At 43.9% G+C, this 18,031-nt stretch overlaps 1 protein-coding gene across 5 annotated transcripts in view; it reads left to right on the forward strand.

Moving 5' to 3' along the window:
• LOC306783876 (FERM, ARHGEF and pleckstrin domain-containing protein 1) overlaps positions 1–18,031 on the forward strand; it is a 47,178-nt gene that overhangs the window by 17,976 nt on the left and 11,171 nt on the right. For 3 of the 5 annotated variants that reach the window (XM_079277706.1, XM_079277709.1, XM_079277710.1), the window contains exons 3-14: positions 6,781–6,885; positions 6,995–7,037; positions 7,284–7,362; positions 8,182–8,279; positions 9,603–9,717; positions 11,050–11,197; positions 11,353–11,448; positions 11,527–11,690; positions 11,819–11,887; positions 11,977–12,055; positions 12,855–13,134; positions 17,581–17,768. In XM_079277706.1, the coding sequence (XP_079133832.1) occupies positions 6,781–6,885; positions 6,995–7,037; positions 7,284–7,362; positions 8,182–8,279; positions 9,603–9,717; positions 11,050–11,197; positions 11,353–11,448; positions 11,527–11,690; positions 11,819–11,887; positions 11,977–12,055; positions 12,855–13,134; positions 17,581–17,768 (1,464 nt within the window). The remainder of the gene's footprint in view (positions 1–6,780; positions 6,886–6,994; positions 7,038–7,283; positions 7,363–8,181; positions 8,280–9,602; positions 9,718–11,049; positions 11,198–11,352; positions 11,449–11,526; positions 11,691–11,818; positions 11,888–11,976; positions 12,056–12,854; positions 13,135–17,580; positions 17,769–18,031) is intronic. The other 2 variants (XM_079277707.1, XM_079277708.1) reach the window with 2 other exon arrangements.

Here is an 18,031-nt window from a genome sequence, read left to right on the forward strand (position 1 = left end):
TGTGTCCCATCTGTTATTGTGCCTGATAAATATGTGCGGGTGCTTGTGAGGTGTACCTGATCTGTCTCAGCCGATGCCCAGTTTGCTGCTCCAACAGCTGTTCCTCTGCCTCTTAAACTGCTCTGACATTAATTTGAGATTTCTGATATTGTCTTACAGTCCCAGCATCTTAACATGCTTTAATTAGGAAACTAAATATTGAAACAGTTGGTTTAGAACGTGCCCACACAATTACAGACGCATACATTTCTGATTGCTGGCCCACAACTGATCTGGAATTCAGATCTTAGGGGAAGTGTCGCGCTCGCTCAGTGGAGACGTAAATGATACTGGTGTGTGTGTACTGGCTTGGTTTACTGGGAGTAGGTGCATGAAACTGGAGCCCTGGTTGGTTTGGGCTTTGGCTCAGTGGATTGTGCAGATTGTGGATCGGATGTGATGTTCCAGGGTTTCAGTTTTTCCGGTTTGTTATGCAGAAGACTGATGAGGAATTGGTGCCATGATGGAGGAATTTCAGTTTTCCCTCTCAGAGGAACCTCTGCTAAGTGTCAGATGTAATCTTCACCTGCTATGCATTGTCTACTAGATGATCTCTTTCATTCAGCTCTCTGATGTTTTTTATAATACGACCGTCTGTCCTGAGGTTGAATTGAGGCTTGCTTGGTGCCGACTGACTGTTGCATCAATCCAAGGTATTAAGAATCTCTTTGACGCGTGTATTCAAACTATATATGAAAGGCTTGTCTCTTCATTGGCCTGACCTTGTGGGAGTTGTCTCTCACAGTTACACTTAATTCATCTCTTAATTAACCTATTGATTGCCTCCGCTTTCACAGTTACAGAGCTCTACAGTATTCACAGCCGTCTCTTAATTCTGTAGGTAGTGAGGGTTCCCTTCACACAGAAACGAGGCACAGACACTGTAGTTGCTATTTTTATACATGCAAGTCAGGTCATTTTTAATCAGTCGTCTGAAAATATTTTCTAAAACACAATTATTTTATAAGAATTTATTTGTGCATGGTATTACTATACTGTAGTCCCGTATTTATTTCTATTTTAGGGATGTGCACTGATCCATTGGATGCAGCCACATCCATGCGAGTACCTTTACCTGATGAAGAGCCAGTTTAGGTTTGTAATGTTGAACTATTTCTAAACGTAATGAAAGGGAGCATTCTGTAGTGTGGCCAGCAGAAATCATCCTACAGGTTTTAGACTCAACTGGATGAGAAAAATGTGTTTTGTATGCATTTCCTGACATAACTTAGAACCTGTAACTTGGAACTGTGGGGAAAGTAGGATTCAAAGTCTTTCCAAGCCGTTTCATTCTTGAACATCTCTCTGTGATAATCGTGTAATAACCGTTTAAAATGAACTATTCAACTCTTCAGTCTGCTTTTATCGAGCGAAACTAAACGTGGAGTTTCTGCCTAAATGTGAAGTGACGTATCCCCCCCCCCCCTTCCTCAAGTGACAGTAATCCCTGCTCTGGGAAGGGGTGGTAGCGGAGAATAACCAGCATGGTTCCAGAATTTGAAGCACCCTGAAAAGGATCCAGGCAGATGAAGGAAAAAGACACCAATCTCTTTTAGGGTAATTCCAGCTGTCTGAAAAGCCCCGCTTGCCCTCTGCTTATTTTCGTGATATTCCATGTATGGCTCAGGCGTGATAGAATTTTCCGGTGTGTGGTTAACACAATACAGTGATTTGGCCTGTTTGGTTGAATCTCTGCCGCTGCTTGGTTAGTGTCTGCACTAACGATGCAAACCAACAACTGTTTAGATCTTTCTTCTGATTTATGGCGCTCTGACTAACAGTGGGGGGTCCTCGCACAACTGCCCCAGAGCTATGTGCCGTTGGGTATTCAGCAGCACAGCGGTCACGACAGAACGCTTAATTATTCTTTATGCAGAATCAATATGTTTCTAGCAGCCCAGACGGGCTCTGAGGAGGTCAGGCAGGCAAAGTGGGGAAGAGGAGGAAGAGGAGGGGGGGGGACTGTTGAGGGGAGCTACCTCCATCTCAGCCCCTATTATATCCGGGGGACATTATTTCATGGTTGTCCTCTGGGGGGCCTGGAGGCTGGCTTACTGTGACAGAATGATTCTGACAGCTGTGGCAGTCCAATCATCATTTTTCCTTTCATTTTTTTTGTTTATTTTTCATATGCAGCAGGAAGAAAAACAAAACAAATGTGGGAAAAAGCCTATAATTGAATTACTTGTAAATGTTGCACTGCTTTGAATGGTCTTTTGCGGAGTATGGCGTCATGTTTTAGTTTCGGTATAATTATATTAAAGCTCTCCTAATTACGAACGCACTAGTGCAAACATTTGCACGGTCACATGTCCGTGTGTGCTGTGAGGGTATGCAGGTCATTTGACAGGCTTATCAGCAGGTTTGGCTTCCCTCCGCTGTTCTCTCTTTGTCAGCTTCCCGCTGTAGTCGAGTCACCCTGGGAATCTCTGCAGCACATGACCTGAATCTCAATGAGCTTTAGTTGCCACTGACCTCTCTGTCCTACCCTTCCCTTACAGCACACCATATACACTTGCTCCTGCGATTACATGCTCACACTCAAGCACATGCAAAGATGCCTACATAGGCTGGAAGGTACTTTAAACGGCTGTTTTTCGTTTTTTGCTTTATTGTGACAGAACTCATGGAGTATGGGATGGGCAGTCAGTGCAGTCTTCACATATGTTTTAAATTACAGCACGCGGAGGATTCAGTGTGGGAATGTATCTGCCTGTTACTGTAAGCCCTTCTGTAATCTCAGCTCGGCCTTGGGCCGTGTTGTCAGAAGAACCAAGGTTCACTTAAAAGTATCTGAAATCACTTCTGGGGCTTACCTTTGCTTCTACTTCACACGTGCACAGATGTGAAAATTCATCTCCTGAAGACAGTTTCTAGGTGTCAGAAGTCAGTTTGAGAATGTTTTCTGTATCAGCTCAGCACTGGAGGTAGTTGAATTTGCGAAAGTGACCTTTTCCCACATCACTACATTTGCTTATTCTGCTCTTAAAATCACATTCTCTTTCGTCTTTGACCTCGATCAGCTTCCTGGGATGTTGCTGAATGTCACAGCTGAAAACCTCCCGCCGTGAGATGACGGCTCCATGATCTGTCAAGATATATAGCTGACCCAGCAGCGGCCACTGGACCAGCGTTTCTCAAGACACAAGAGAAGATTAAAGTGAAGCAAATTTTGAAAATCCCAGTTGATATCCGGTCCAGGTTAACTACCTGGCTTTAAAAACATCAACTCCTCCTCTATTGTACTCCCAGGAATCACATATTCAGCCATTCTCTTTGTTCTATCTGGAGCCTAAAGGCATTGGCAGTCTGTTTCCCACCCATGCCACCCACCCACCACACTCCCCCAGCAAGAGATTGGTGAGCACTGCCCGGCCTGGCTTATTGCAGATGAAGTGGACCATACCAACAACTCCTGGAGGGGAAGAGTAGAGGGATCACAAAGCTACTTTACACCTGACCTTTATGGGTTGTTTTTTTGTGCTGACAGGAGCTTACTAACAAGAGGTGGGCTTCTGGCAGGGGGGGAGAGGGAGGGAGGGAGGGAGGGACAGAGGGACGGGTGTATTTGTTCTACCCTGAAGTGGAACCCAAGTGGACATGTGTGTAGACATTGCTGTCATCTTTATTTAGCCTTCCTCTGTCAGTCGGAGCATGTGGAGGTCAGTGTAGCGAGGCGAGCGTGTTAGCGCTCGTACACATGTAGACAGTAGTAGCGTCCTATGAGCCTGTGTTCATGCCTAACAAACCTAGACAGACACTCCCTGGCCTGGGACCGAGACCTCTGAATCAGCATGCAGTGTCTCACTCTCGGGAATTGGCTGCTCCTGTGTAAACTAGCTCCAGTGCTTTTATAGATTGAGGTAATAAAAAGGGAGATTGGTGACATTTTCTTGGCATTGCGGGTGTGGAAAGAAATGTCATCCTCTGAGCAAGATGGTTTTTTTAAGACTGTAACCTTTGTGCTGGGGGGAAATGCCGCATCACATGTACGGAAAGATGGATGAGAAGTCATTTGTCAGCTGCATGTCGGAGTGAAGACGTCACAGTCGTGCATTTGCAATCTATCTGCATTTGTGCACAGTTGTCACGGTGGGAACTTTTGTATGATTGGTGTAGTTCAGAGTCTACATCAGAATGAGGAAAATAAAGACATTTTCTCTTATAATGAGTAAAAATGAATGGTTTAATAACGTTGAATTGACACAGTGAACTATCTTTATGCTTCCAATCTTTCTGAGCACTTGGAGGAGGAAACCAGGAACCAACAGACTGATTTGAATACAGTCTGTTGGTTCAGCTGTTTTTGTCTAGCTTTCTAAATTAACTTGAGTTAACAGCAAGCTTAAGTGAGACGTTTAAGCTAGGAATGGTCTGGAATTTGGTCAAATCTAAAATATCCCAACAAATACTGAATGGATTGCCATGAAATTTGGTACACAAAATGTATTTAGTTGCCCGTAAGACACCAAACAATTTGCTATTGCTGGTTTTAAAATTCCCGCAAAACGTATATGACATCAGCTGTACATTGTGTTTGCTGCTAATACCAGCATGCTAACATGCTGGACTACCACTGAACGCTAAACACCAGCACGTTCACATTTCAAGTCTCTTTTAGCCTGCAGACATTAGCATTTACCTCAAAGCAGTGCCTCACACATCTGCTAGCCTGGCTGTGGACCCTTAGTATTGTTAGCATTTGGCAGCCATTACCAGCTATCAATAACATGTGTGTGGCCTTTTTCACGAGAGACATTTTGGCGGGTCACAGTAGAAACATCACAGGTGTAAATAATAAAATGAGCGATGGCTGAATTCTATTTCGCTGCTTCAGTTTCCGGATCCTGCTATTGTACACGTTGTCATGATTTACTGAGACACTTGTGCTTTTCCTACTTTGACAAATCAAACCGTCTGCTGTGAAAAAGGCCCATGGATCAGATGTTTCAGAGATGAACTGTCCACATGCTTTTCTGTACTTTTTGTCTTGTGCTATTTTATGTTTTTTTCTTTACCGGAGTATATTGCTGTTGTGTAAAGCGTCGCTCTTATGTCATGTTTCATTGTGCCATTGTTGCACTGTAGAGACTTTAGACTGAGGACTGTGTTATTAATTGTGTCCTCTGAGTGCCCGCGTCATGAAGACGGTAGATCTCTGTCTCTGTGACGTGTGCTTCATTAACGACGGCGCTCTTATTGTGTCGGCTGCAGCAGCGCCATAACTCCGGTCTGCAACAGCGGCATTTAATCAAGCCCTCTGTAATCAGCCTCTGCCTTACCCATCTCTGCTCGGCTCGTGGTCATTTTACACTGACAGCTGATTTATAAGGCTGGATATGAGAGTGCCCCAGTGAGACAGAAACACTCTTCAGCCTTCACTGTATTGAGCTCGGTTTCTTCTGCTGGTCTTGTTCCTGCAGCCTCTACAGAGCACATTTGTCAAAATCAGTGCAGGAAAGAGAATGCTGGTTTATCAGGAAACTGTGTGTATGTGAAAGGAGTGTTTTGGCTGATGGCCTCTTTCCCTCCAGCTTTCTTGTGACTTCCCTCATCAGCGGCATCACCATATGGAAACAGCAGGTGTGTGGTGTTGGGATGCCCTCTGCACTGCATGGGGCAGCCTGGAGAGAGATGGTGGCGCTGCACACAGGAAGGACAGACTTGGGGAGGAGCGGTGAGGGTGTGAGACATGTTTGGGGAAGATTATGGATTCGGTTGTGGAAGTGTAAACCCTCTCACTAAGCTGGGAGAGCTTTCATTTTTTTTTCTCTAAGCATTCATAGGAACTCAAACTGTGTCATTCTTTGCCTTCTTTGAAACACTACATAGATTTACACGCAGGCAAACCCCTTTATTGTCTGATGAAAAGAGGATGTCAACACAGTTCAGCTGTATGAAGGGAATTCTTGTAGTTGCTGTCATTTTGTGCAAAAAAAAGTAGGAGAGGAGAAACTCTTTGAAACGTACTCAGACGCAGCCATGGCTCATTATCCAAGCCAAGGGGGGAACCGCTACAATAAACACATTCTGTAGCTGTGATTCGCTGCACACTGGTGCAAAACAGTCACGAGGAAGCAGAAATACTCTTGTTGTGCCTGACAGAGCTCTGTGTCTCCTCTGGGCGCCTGTAACAAGACATGTTTCAGTGGAAATTCCTGACATTTATTTGACCTTCCATGGGAACCTTCTTGCTCCAAAGTTGCGGTGGCTTTTTGAGATTTTGGTGTTGTCACGTGTCAGAAAGTGGGCCTCTTAAGTTCATCTTAAAAGGGTTTATATGTTCTGTATGTTGGGTGAGTGAGGACTGAGGTGGTGGTCAGGGAGAGTCTTTATCCCGTCCTGATACTGCATCAGCCTCAAAGGCCGCTGGTCCATCATCAGTGACAGCAATGACACGGAAAACACAGATCAAAGACTAGGTCCAACCCCCTCCAGCTGCAATAGCTTTTTGTGGCCTGCTGTGTTGTTGAATGCCAGGATGGAAGGCTGGAGGATAGCAGAGTAGTCATTTATTTCAGTGACATTAACTTCCACGGGCTTTGACAGGTCTAGTTTGTCTCTCACAACTCTTCCGTGTCAAAGTCTTATCGTTGGGCTTTTCGGAAATGTGGTTGTCCGTTTACATAGGAGTATAAAATGTCACATGTATTGAAGAACAAAAGTTCAGATAACGATATTGATGGTTACTGTGCGGACTGGTGCTATTTTAACCAGTATTTCTTTACCTTCTGTTCACAGCAAAAAGCCTCAGGCAGGGTGCTGTTGGACCTGGTGTGCTCCCACATGAACCTCATCGAAGGAGACTACTTTGGCTTGGAGTTTCAGAACCATCAAAAGATGACGGTGAGTGAGGATGAAAATGAAGAAATCAGATCCTTTTCCTGTACATCTCAGAATTAGCATCGCCTACTTGGTGATGTTTTGTTAAATCTTTTTTTCCCCCTCCACACAGGTTTGGGTAGACCATATCAAGCCCATTATCAAGCAGCTCAGACGTAAGTGTTTCTAAATGGTTTATTTATTTCAAGGCACCTTTTTCGTTGAATGTTTCACTGTTTTATCTGTAGAAAATCGCCGTCAAATCAGCTCACCAGAGCGACTACAGATCCATGTGAACTAAATCAAATGCAATCTAATGCAACAGTTCAATGAATCCTACCTCAGTGAAGGTTATAATGTTCGGTGTTTCGGCTTCATGGTTATTTTGGTGGACTTTTACAAAACTCCTCTTTGCGCCACAGGACCGAAACACACAATCCTGAGGTTTGCTGTGAAGTTCTTTCCTCCGGACCATGCCCAGCTACTGGAGGAGCTAACCAGGTGAGCTCCTTTCCACATAATTTCACTCCTTTTTTTATTTTTTATACCTATGTTAAGTTTATACTCGAGTTGGCATTAAAATGTGCTTTTATTTACATTGTGTCAACGTGAATAACTTAAATTGTGGCTGAGAGTGATTGCCGAAGCATAAGTGAGAATATGCCTCGGCTCCCAGATGATTTATTCCCTCCTCTGCTTTGTGTTGTGTCATGGCTGCCATGTTTCTGATTTAGCCTTCAGGAGATTAGCATGGAGCTAATGATTTTCTGGTTTCTGTTTCCTCGACGTGGAGCAGACTCATCATGACTTGTATGTTTTCACAGTCAGAGTTGATAAATAACAGGCATACAGACAGTAATGTCCCTCTGACACGCTTATGTTAGTGTCATCATGTCCACTGATGAAATACTTTGTATCCATGGACCTCTGACTTTTGGGTGTGCACTGGTTCACTCATTTGTAGTTTCAACTAATACTTAATTATAATGACTTATTCTTTAACCCTGTTGATATACTTTTTATTCAGACGATATCAGTTCTTGCTCTGGCTTGAATCCAAGAGAAGCAGCATTGTAACACAAGAGTCAGTAAATCTCGACTTTACTCAACTTATTAATTACTGAATCGGAAATGTGCACCTGGCTTAACTTCTTTTGGAGGTCTTGTGTGAACTTAAAAGAACCAGTGTAGATTATAGAGAATCAGAAATGTAATTCAGTCGCAGCAACTCCCCCTGGATGTCCTGTTTGAATTCAGAAACCACCACAACCACGTCTCCTCTTATTGAATCTGTGAAAACTGTTTGCGTGTGTGTTCCAGGTACCTGTTTGCCCTCCAGATCAAACAGGATGTTTCCTGTGGCCGTCTCACCTGCAATGACACCAGTGCCGCGCTGATGGTCTCCCATATTGTCCAGTGTAAGTTCCTCGTGGCTGCTTCCTCATTTAGCTCAAGAGTCGACTGATCAGATAACTGTCTTTGAAGACGCACTATGCTTCTTTTTTTTCACACGGAGCTTATCATCAAATGTTGGCATATAGCACACTGCGCACACCATCGCAAATTGATTATCTGTGTGTTGCTATGGATACCTTTATTAGTCTTGCAGAACTGCTTCAGAACAGCCTCGCACATCGTGGTAGAAAATACTGAGCATTCTCATAACCTGAGAATGCTCCCCAGAAGAAAAGCAAAGACAACACGCATGATGTTTGTGTCTACCGTATATCTAAAGTAGACAATCAACAAAAGAGTAAATAAAGTCTATTCACACAAGGAAATGTCTTTCAGTGTAGAAGTGTTCATCCCAGTAGAGCTCAGAGAATTGGTGAATCTGTGACGAGGAGCATTTAATCTACTCTGGTGTAGTTTAATCCACACCAGAAGGTAACATGGGTGGAAAAAGTTCAAAATCAGCGGAACCGGAAGGTTCGATTGTTGAATTAATGCGACAGAAACACAGAGAGTCATGTTTGGAATGTCTTCCATACTCGTCAGAAGAGTTTGGGTTTCCAGAAAATGGCTCATTAAGTGCCGCTAAACTTAAAATGTTACGAGGGGATTTAGAAGGTAAACTGAAAGAAATAAAAAGTGGCAAAAAGGTTCCACATTCAATTAATATATTCATCAATTTCCTGCATTTTACTACTGTATTTTATTTCTTACACTGTTTTAAAAAAAAAAAAAAGAAATTGTTTTAATGCAATGAATGTTCTTAATTGTTTTTAAATCTCCTTTTCTTTTGCCTTATGTTTTTATGCTTTTAATGGTTTCATGTGAAGCACTTTGAATTACCTTGTTGTTGAAATGTGCTATACACATAAACTTGCCTTGCCTTACTCTGGTGGCCTTTGAAAGGGACATATCATGAAAGACCTGTTTTCTGCAGTGCCTAATTGTGAAATAGAACAACCCAGTCAGTTTTTTGTAAGCTGCCTTAGATCAGAAAGTATGTCATATGTCACTTGAGACCTACTGTACCTTTGCAAAGCTGCGTCATATTTTTCCAATAAGAGCAGACTGGGCTTTTTTGGGAGTGCATGAGAAACGATGTGTTTTTGAACACTAAAGCATGTAAATGTGTTCTACTAGAATCAGAAAAATATGTATGAACCTGAAAATGGGCATGATGTGTTTCCTTAAGTGTTGTTTTTTTTACTTTAATTTGGCACACGTCATTATTTTGTAGCAGGTTTTTCTACAATAAAATTAACGTTCTCTTTCTTTTCCTCACTCTTCAGCTGAGATTGGGGACTTTGAGGAGAGCCAGTGCCGGTCACACCTCCTCAACAACAACTACATCCCAGAACAAATGCCCCTGATTGACAAGATCATGGCGTTTCACTCAAAGAATATGTGAGTTTCTGCAACTGGAGTACTGTGAGGTGTGCAAACATCTTTAAATAAGGCATTTCTTTGATGCAGTCATAGGTTCTTTTTTAGCTCTCTTCATAACATCACCAAAACCATGGCTGAAAAACTATTCTCTTCACCATTGAATGGGATCAGTTGATTCAGAACTGTCCCGCCGTAGTTTTATTATACAGGTAACACCGACTTTTTAAGAGCTTATTCTTACTGACCTGATGCACGAGTTTGTGTGAGGTGAAATATCAGCCTCAGGTTTAAGAGAGGTATGCTGCTGCTGGGAGTATATTATTGGAAGCTTTCCAAATCTCCCACCATCCTCCCTCAAAACGTCCTCATCAGCGCACGTATTTGAATCCGAGCATTGGCAACCCTTGTCTCACCTATACGTTACAGTGGGCTCATGCCAGAGGTGGACACATAGTTGGCAGCTGCTACAGGAAAGGAGCTCCATTAGCATTGACTGCTCTTTTGGCTGGGTGCCATGCAGAGTTAAGTCTCTTATTAAGTACCACACAGGAAACAGGAAGGCGTATGCACTGATAAGAATTAGGAAGGTTTGTTAGTATTTGCAACCCTCCCCCCCCCCCCCCCCCCCCAACCTTCCGCCACTGCTCCCAAAACTCAGATAAACACTAGAAACCTGGATCCACTCAGACTTGGTCTTTTCACCTCAATTAGTGAGACACACAGCAGGACGATAAGCTGGGATTTAATTGATTTGTCCAAAAAGTTGCTGAAAGGATAATGAATACTACAGTGTGCACTTGTGTTAAAACCTGCAAGTAAGATTAGTTGTTTTAATGTAGCTGGGTCACCCTCCCTGCTCCAGTCCTTTTTAAAAATACATTCTACAATACCAAAACACACATTTATGGATAAGTTAACGATGATTCTGTGTTTTATTCTGTATGTTTCCTACATTCATATACCTCTATGTATATTTCTTCAACAAATCTCATGAAAAGACCCAAAGATGGGCACTGTAGTTTATTGCAAATGTGAAGGAAACTTAATTAAAGAGTGCATTTGTTGAGGACTATTTTCAGCTGTGGATTACTACACATGTGGTGCTCAAGGGAGTATTTACAGCAGCAGGATGGTGTGTATAGAATTAACTCAAATAAACTACACTGCGCACATTCACGGTAACGAAGACACATGTGCTTATTCGCTTATTTACTACACAAAAACTGTTATTAGTGGCATGCGTTGTTTGTCGATTTTTATCTTTTCATGGGATTATTTGTCAAAAAGGAGAATGTAAAACATCGCCAGCCTTATTCTCTAACTTGTAACTGTTGTGTTTTGTGTTGCTAGCGGTCAAACACCAGCAGAATCAGACTATCAGTTACTAGAAGTGGCGCGCAGGTTGGAGATGTATGGGATTCGCTTCCACCCTGCCAAGGATCGTGAGGGCACGAGGCTAAGCCTGGCTGTGGCGCACACTGGTGTCCTGGTCCTTCAGGTCAGTCACACAAGTGTGCAGGTCAACGCGTGCTGTGTTAAGGGTGGTTGGTGTAATAAGTCGTCTGCATGGTACAGATGGGATGAAAACTTGTGGGCCATTTGTGCTTCAGAAGATATGTTCAGTGGTAAAAAAAGTTGTTTTTGTCACTGTAGGGGCACACAAAGATTAACGCCTTCAACTGGTCTAAAGTGCGTAAACTGAGCTTCAAAAGGAAACGCTTCCTCATCAAGCTGAGGCCAGATCTAAATGTAAGTGAATCGCACAGTGTAATATAGAACATCCATCAGTGTTTGGTGGTGTAAGTTGTGTGTTTGTGTGTACCCCAGAGTTCATATCAGGACAGTCTGGAGTTTTTGATGGGCAGCAGGGATTGCTGTAAAGTCTTCTGGAAGATCTGTGTCGAGTACCACGCCTTCTTCCGCCTCTTTGAGGAACCCAAGCCCAAGCCCAAACCGGTGCTCTTCACACGAGGCTCCTCCTTCAGATTCAGGTAAGTTTGCATCGTAAAGCTGCTCTAAGAATCTCAAGACTGCGGCCACGCGACGCTGTCTCCGCATCACTTAACGGTCGACTACGGCTCTCCGAGAGTTATCGTCTCTCCTCCACTTGTCTCTGCAGCGGGCGCACACAGAAGCAGGTGATTGATTACGTGAGGGAGTCTGAGTTTGAAAAGATCCCGTTTGAAAGGTAAAGGCGGCGACATGTTTTTGACACATTTGGTCGAGGCGAGGGCGCTCGGAGTTTGTAACGCTGACCTTCAACATCCTGTCTGACAGGAAACACAGTCGGGTCCAACAACACAATATCCGCCTGTCGCCGTTGCCTTGTCCACGCCACCATGAAGTGCCAACAGAAGTGAGTGACTCAGTGTTTTCATGCATTTACAGCAGATAATTATCTGCGTCGTTTGTCACCATAGGAAGCGTATTATGGTCATTATATTGTGCTTCCAGTCACACAACAAAAAGCCTCAATAGTACTTTTTCTGGAATATTGTTCAATACATTACACTCAATACATGCCTGGTCAGACACTTGTGAATGAGATGAAAACTATTTTGATTGATAAACGTCGATAAACGCTGTAGGACGTGTGTCTGAGCCTGCCACGGTGCACAAACGGCTGTCAAACCTCCTGTTGAAGTCCTATTCAGAGATGAAGTCACACCTCTGGTCACTGCAGTTTGTACCAAACAAATAGAAGGACGTCTTGGGTTCAGTGCCCTTGTCAGGTTTAAAATTCAATTTTATTTCTATAGCCAATATCACACATTTTCCTCGGAGGGCTTTACAATCTGCACGGCAGAAGACATCCTCTGTCCTTGAACCCAAACATCGGAAAAGGGAAAAACTCTTTAACCTTTACATATACATCGCCTCGGGGTCTTGCTACATTTATTGGCACATTACCGCCACTAACTGTCGATCAGCGGGGATGTGTATTCTGCCTCCCCCGTGCACATATGCTTGTACATGTGGATCCTCTGGGCATGCAACAACGCCACATGGCCCTACAGGTGGTCAAAACCTCTACAGGCTACTTTCAAGTCAGATAGAGTTCATTAAAAACACCATTAACAATCAAATCAAACGTAGTAAAAAATAATTATACTCTTGAAATGTTTTAATTGTCTGCCTTTGTCTATTTCCGTCAGAGTGGCGCTCCCGCGGAGAGACTAGACTCTCCCTCTCGCCGTCATTGGAAGGAGTCGGTGTTGGTGAGTGCAGAAGACCCCTCTGCCTCGAGGACAACCAGGGCCAGCCCGTCTCACCAGAGAAACGGCCACGAGGACAGAACGGGATCTGATTCCAGGACCGAGGAGACAAGAGGCTCGACACGACAGACCCACCCAGAACATCTGAGTAAAGGTCCAGCATCTCAGACTGCTAAAGGCAACAGCTGTTCCATCCCCTTCACTGACTGCAGTGATGTAGGTAGTGAATATAACCAGGCTATACGGTTGAATCACAGTCACAGGGAGCGGCCCATGCTCCGCTGTGGGTCTGGCTCTGGAAGCATAAACGGGGCTCTGCAGGAGCAGTTTCTTGGTAGGGTGAGGTTCAGGGAGCCCCCTTCCTCCTCTAAGCAATCGCTCAACGTGAGCCTTGACTTGGACGAGTCTCTCAAGCAGTCACACCAAAAGGTTGACCAGACTCCCGTCCATGGTGCTATGGTGGACCTCAGTGCCCAATATAGAGAGAGGCATAGCAGCAGCCATCTCACAGCCCCACACATGGGTTCAAGGAGTGGGATCACCAGTCCTGCCCTGGACAATTATCAATCAAGCTCCCTCAGTCACGCTGAGCAGAACGGCTTCAGCTCTGCTGCCCCTCACGGCGAGGACGGCACATGCTCCTCAGTCCCAAGCCGCTCTCCTCACTTACAAAAGCGCCACAAAGTGCGTCACCACTCTGAGGCAGACCCAAACCAGGGGACGTCCTCCCCAGGGCAAGAACCGCATCCCGTCCTCTCTCAGGCTGAACGTATGGCTGCTATTGAGCGTCGCATGGTGGCCAATGGCCTGTCGGTAGCGGGCAGGTCCAAGGCCAGTCCAGGGCTGAAACGCTTAGGGCAGGCTGGTGTCATACACGTGGGCCCGGTTCACATGAATGACTGCTCCACTACCAGTGGTTCAGAGTCCAGTGAGTCTGAGATGGAGACTAACGGCAGCCCACTGATGGTTGGTAATCCAGTGGAGGCTAACTCCACCTCCCCTATACCCAGGAACAAGTTCTCCTTTGGCAGCCTCCAGCTAGATGAGGAGGCAGATGAGGACGGATGCCGTGCCTTCAGTGATGAGGAGGACAGATTTTCAGCTGTTAGTGCACAGACCGCTTCAAACCATCTCCACAGGAGAGTTTAAAGGGTTTAGTTTGGGTCCAGATGAAAAGCAGGGTTCAGTGGGTGACAGATTATTTCGGTCTCCACGCTCCATGTTCACAGTTAAGCACAGCGGTACCTACTAGTAGCACTTTTTGAGCCCACCATCAGACTCTTTTTTTTCATCGGGAGGCGAGATTTCAATATGTTCAGGGTTTTCTTGTTTGTTACACTGAGGAGGTTTATCTTTCAGCCGCCCAGTTCTTTGATTGTATTCACAGGTCTCTTCAGAAATACACAAGTGCCATGTTAGGATTTGAACAGCTACTAAAAACTGCAGACTTCAGGGAATTCGTGGCTCTGTTCTTGTCCGTTTCAAACTTGAGAATGATCGAAGGAAAATGTATTGTTACAGTTGCACTTTTTCTTACATTCTCTCCATTCATTGTACATTTAGAACAGGGTCTACCACAGCGTGACTCGTTCAGTTTCTAGGTCTCAGATGCCTTATGACTCCCCATATCATTTCATTATAGTCTACAGACATTTCTGTTTTCTGTTAGATTGATTAAGTTGGTATAATGTGGCACATTACACACTTTGCACTCATTATCGTGGTACATCCACGGCTCCTAAAGTATTTTGATGCTACGTCTGGCTTGGATCTGTTGTGAGAGTAGTAAGTTCTGTATAAAGGTGTTGGAGTATGAACACCTGATTGATATTCAATAGTGTTTATGTTTCCACTACCTGCTGCTCTATGCAAACTTGAAACAGAAACGTCATGTTTTATTCACATAGCTGGTAGGAATTGGCATGAGATATAAAACGGTAAATATAAGCTCACTATACCTTTTTGAATATCCAAAACAGCCATAGCGTCAACTAAATCTACACTCGTTTCCAAATATTGCAAAGGTCTGTCGTCTTAACAAAATGGCACTGCACTTTTATTTATTGACCACTTTTCCAGATTTCTTTTGCACTTCTGCCCTCATGTTTATTTGTGTTTGTTTGATGATCTTTATGTCACATTTCTGTTTCTTTCTTTTCTTTCTTTGTCCAATGTAAGCACTCTTGTCTGTCAGCATGAAACTGTCAAATCTTTTCTGTTTTGTTCTGTTGCATGTGAACCTGTTTTGTCGCTCACTCTACAGTCTTGTGTGGTGGAAAGAGGCAAGATCACCAGAATCTGGGTTAGCTTCCCTGCAATGATCCAGCTCATGGATAATTATTCCAGAGCCGATAGAACGTCAGCTCGAGGATGAAAAGCATCTTGAGGAAATATAGGAAACTAGAAGCAGGTTTTAGTAATCCTGTATGTGTGAAAGGCAGTTTATGGGCAACACCTCAAAGCTTCCAGTCTCTCGGCTCATCCATCACTGTCGGGCTGCTTTTGTGCTCCCAGACCTTTTTAGCATTGACGTCAAGCAGCAGAATGAGATGTTGTTGTTTTATTTGGATCAGGATCGATCTCTTTTCTTCATGAGCCATTTCAATTACAGATGTGTTTTGAATTTCTAAATTATCATTATATATTGTTTAATCAACATGGACATGATAAGACTCCAATCGGCACCCCAGCAGCCTGCTTCAAAGGTCCCCGGTTACAACCGTAGTTGCATGTCGTACCCGACACAATCTATTTATGTAGCATCAAATCATAACAAGTTAGACACTTTTCATGTAGAGCAGGTCTAGACCATGCTGCAATAAAGGTGTTTCACTGTCATGTTCAAGTAGACATTTTGCCTCCTGGTTATTAACATTATTAACAGCAAAAAAAGTTGCTTGACATAGATTACTACAGCACAATGAAAGAGAACATGTGTTTATTTGTGGGAGTAACTGGATCACTGCAGTGTGAGGAAACCCTCTCTGGTGCACAAAGCTCTCACGCACACCTGGAATGACATTCTGCCGCACGGAAACTACGTCATTTGGATCAGATTGAAAATACCAGCGCGTGAATTTGGTCCAAATCATCACACGTGTTGGTTCGGCATCAGGTCCCAGGTCTGTGGGGGGAGACGTTTGTTCTTCCAACCTCCTTCAGGGTGTTTTACCGCTGCATGCTGTGCTACACCAGATCCAGGCTCTGTCTGCCCTCTGCATGCACTGAATGTCCTGTAATATACAGCTAGTGCTCTGCAGTCACTTCACTGCAAATTCACAATTTAGTACAACAGACTGGAGGATGTGATGTCAGAGCAGATTTGATGACGAGGAAATCATGCAGTGTGATTTGCTGCTGACTTTAAAATACAGTATTTTTTTTACAGCTCACCGTTTCACTATTTCAAGTCAATCGATGTTGAACTTTAGTTGCGTTCATGGACTGAATAAAGCACAGTGTGTTCTCATTACCAACTGACTTTTACAGGACGGCAATAACAAAATCATAAAAGGTCACAAAGGCTGTTTATTTGAACATTCTTAAAGATCTGTTTCATATTTAATGTTGGGTAAGCTCTTGAGCTCACACTTCTTTTACTACACCTTCCCTTCAGTGTCACCTGGCTTTGACCTTTTAATGCTGCTTTTCTCGAGACTTATATTAATTTAACAATGTATATTATGTTCTTTTAGAGTCAATAAAGATGACCTTTATGACATGAGGTTTTCCCAAATCTTATTTTTGAGACCCCGGTTAGTTGCTGTCTGCTGCTCATTGTAGATTCCCTCTTCACTCTCCCTGTAGTGTTGTAGTGTTGGCGGATAGCCGTGTCCATGCCGTTTCTTTCTATTCTCACTTGTAACAGACTTGTAGACGTGCATGTGGTTTCCACTCCTTCCCTCCGTAGAGGTGATCGTAGAGTCGTGCTGGTCCGTTGAGCTGGTTCGTGTTGTAATCACTGTTGTGTTTGTGTCGAGACACCAGAGGACAGCAGTGAAAGGTGGGCAAGTTGCAGCTAAAACATAGTAAGTAAGCTCAGTGAACATTGTCAGTATGGACGACACTAAGCGAGCTGTTCCTCTTGATCATCCTTTGGTATGTGTCTCGGCTCGCGTATTGATTGACGTTGCAGGAAGACTGCCGGAGGTGTCTGGACTGTGGAGTGAGTCATGGCTGATGTCTCGATCATACAGACAGAGCAAGACTCTGGTCCTGGGTCAGACTGTTTTTGTTCATATTGTTTGGTGTAGCCGGCATAGTCTCACAAGGGGCTATGTTTGCCATGTTGGATTATGAAATGCTGGAATGTGTAATTCATATAACAATGTCCCCAGAGTGTCTGTGGAATTAGACCTTTTTTTGATTTGTTGATTAATCGATTCAGTGTTTATTCTACAAAATGTCCAAAAGTAATGAAAAAAGTCCACGGTGACTTCTTTTTTGTCCAGCCAATGATTCAAAAACCCGAAGATATTCATTTACATGTTTATATATGAGAGAAAATCGAGTTTGAAATTCGATTTTTACAATAGTGGCTGTTTATACAACCCATCTGAGACCAAAGGCTAAGAATATATCTGATTCCCTGTTGTGTTTTCGTGTCTATTTGAATGACTTAACTTTTGTATTTTCTCCCCTCACTTTGGTTGCTGATGCCGTGCAGGAGTGGTGCCCAACAGCCCTCACCTGTCTGCGTCCTCTGGCCACTCGCATGGCATGGTCAATGGTCAGAAGTCCCTGGAGCTGTGCGGTCACAGTCCCGACGGCCGGCAACTGTCCCCCCTCACCAGCCCGCTGCTGTACGACGCCGGCTGCGTTCGCACTGACGATGAGGACGAGGTTCGAAGGAAGGTTAGTGAGTTGGTGGTACGTCTGTTGAGAAAAGCAATAATAAATCGCTTCAATGAGGTTTTTTTTTTACTAAACTTGTGCTACAAAGCCAGTGTCGCATACTTAAAATATCACTGGATCCAGATTACCTGTCCTAAATAACTCCGCAGGGACTGAAGCTGAGTGTTTTCCTATAAGTCTACTCAGAGAAAATAGGTTACACAGGCACTACACCAGCCAGACTTGCTTATAGTTGGATGGTTCATTTGTTCTTGCTCACAGTC

The sequence above is a fragment of the Melanostigma gelatinosum genome, assembly GCF_949748355.1.
Source record: "Melanostigma gelatinosum genome assembly, chromosome: 10".
Classification (NCBI taxonomy): Eukaryota; Metazoa; Chordata; class Actinopteri; order Perciformes; family Zoarcidae; genus Melanostigma; species Melanostigma gelatinosum.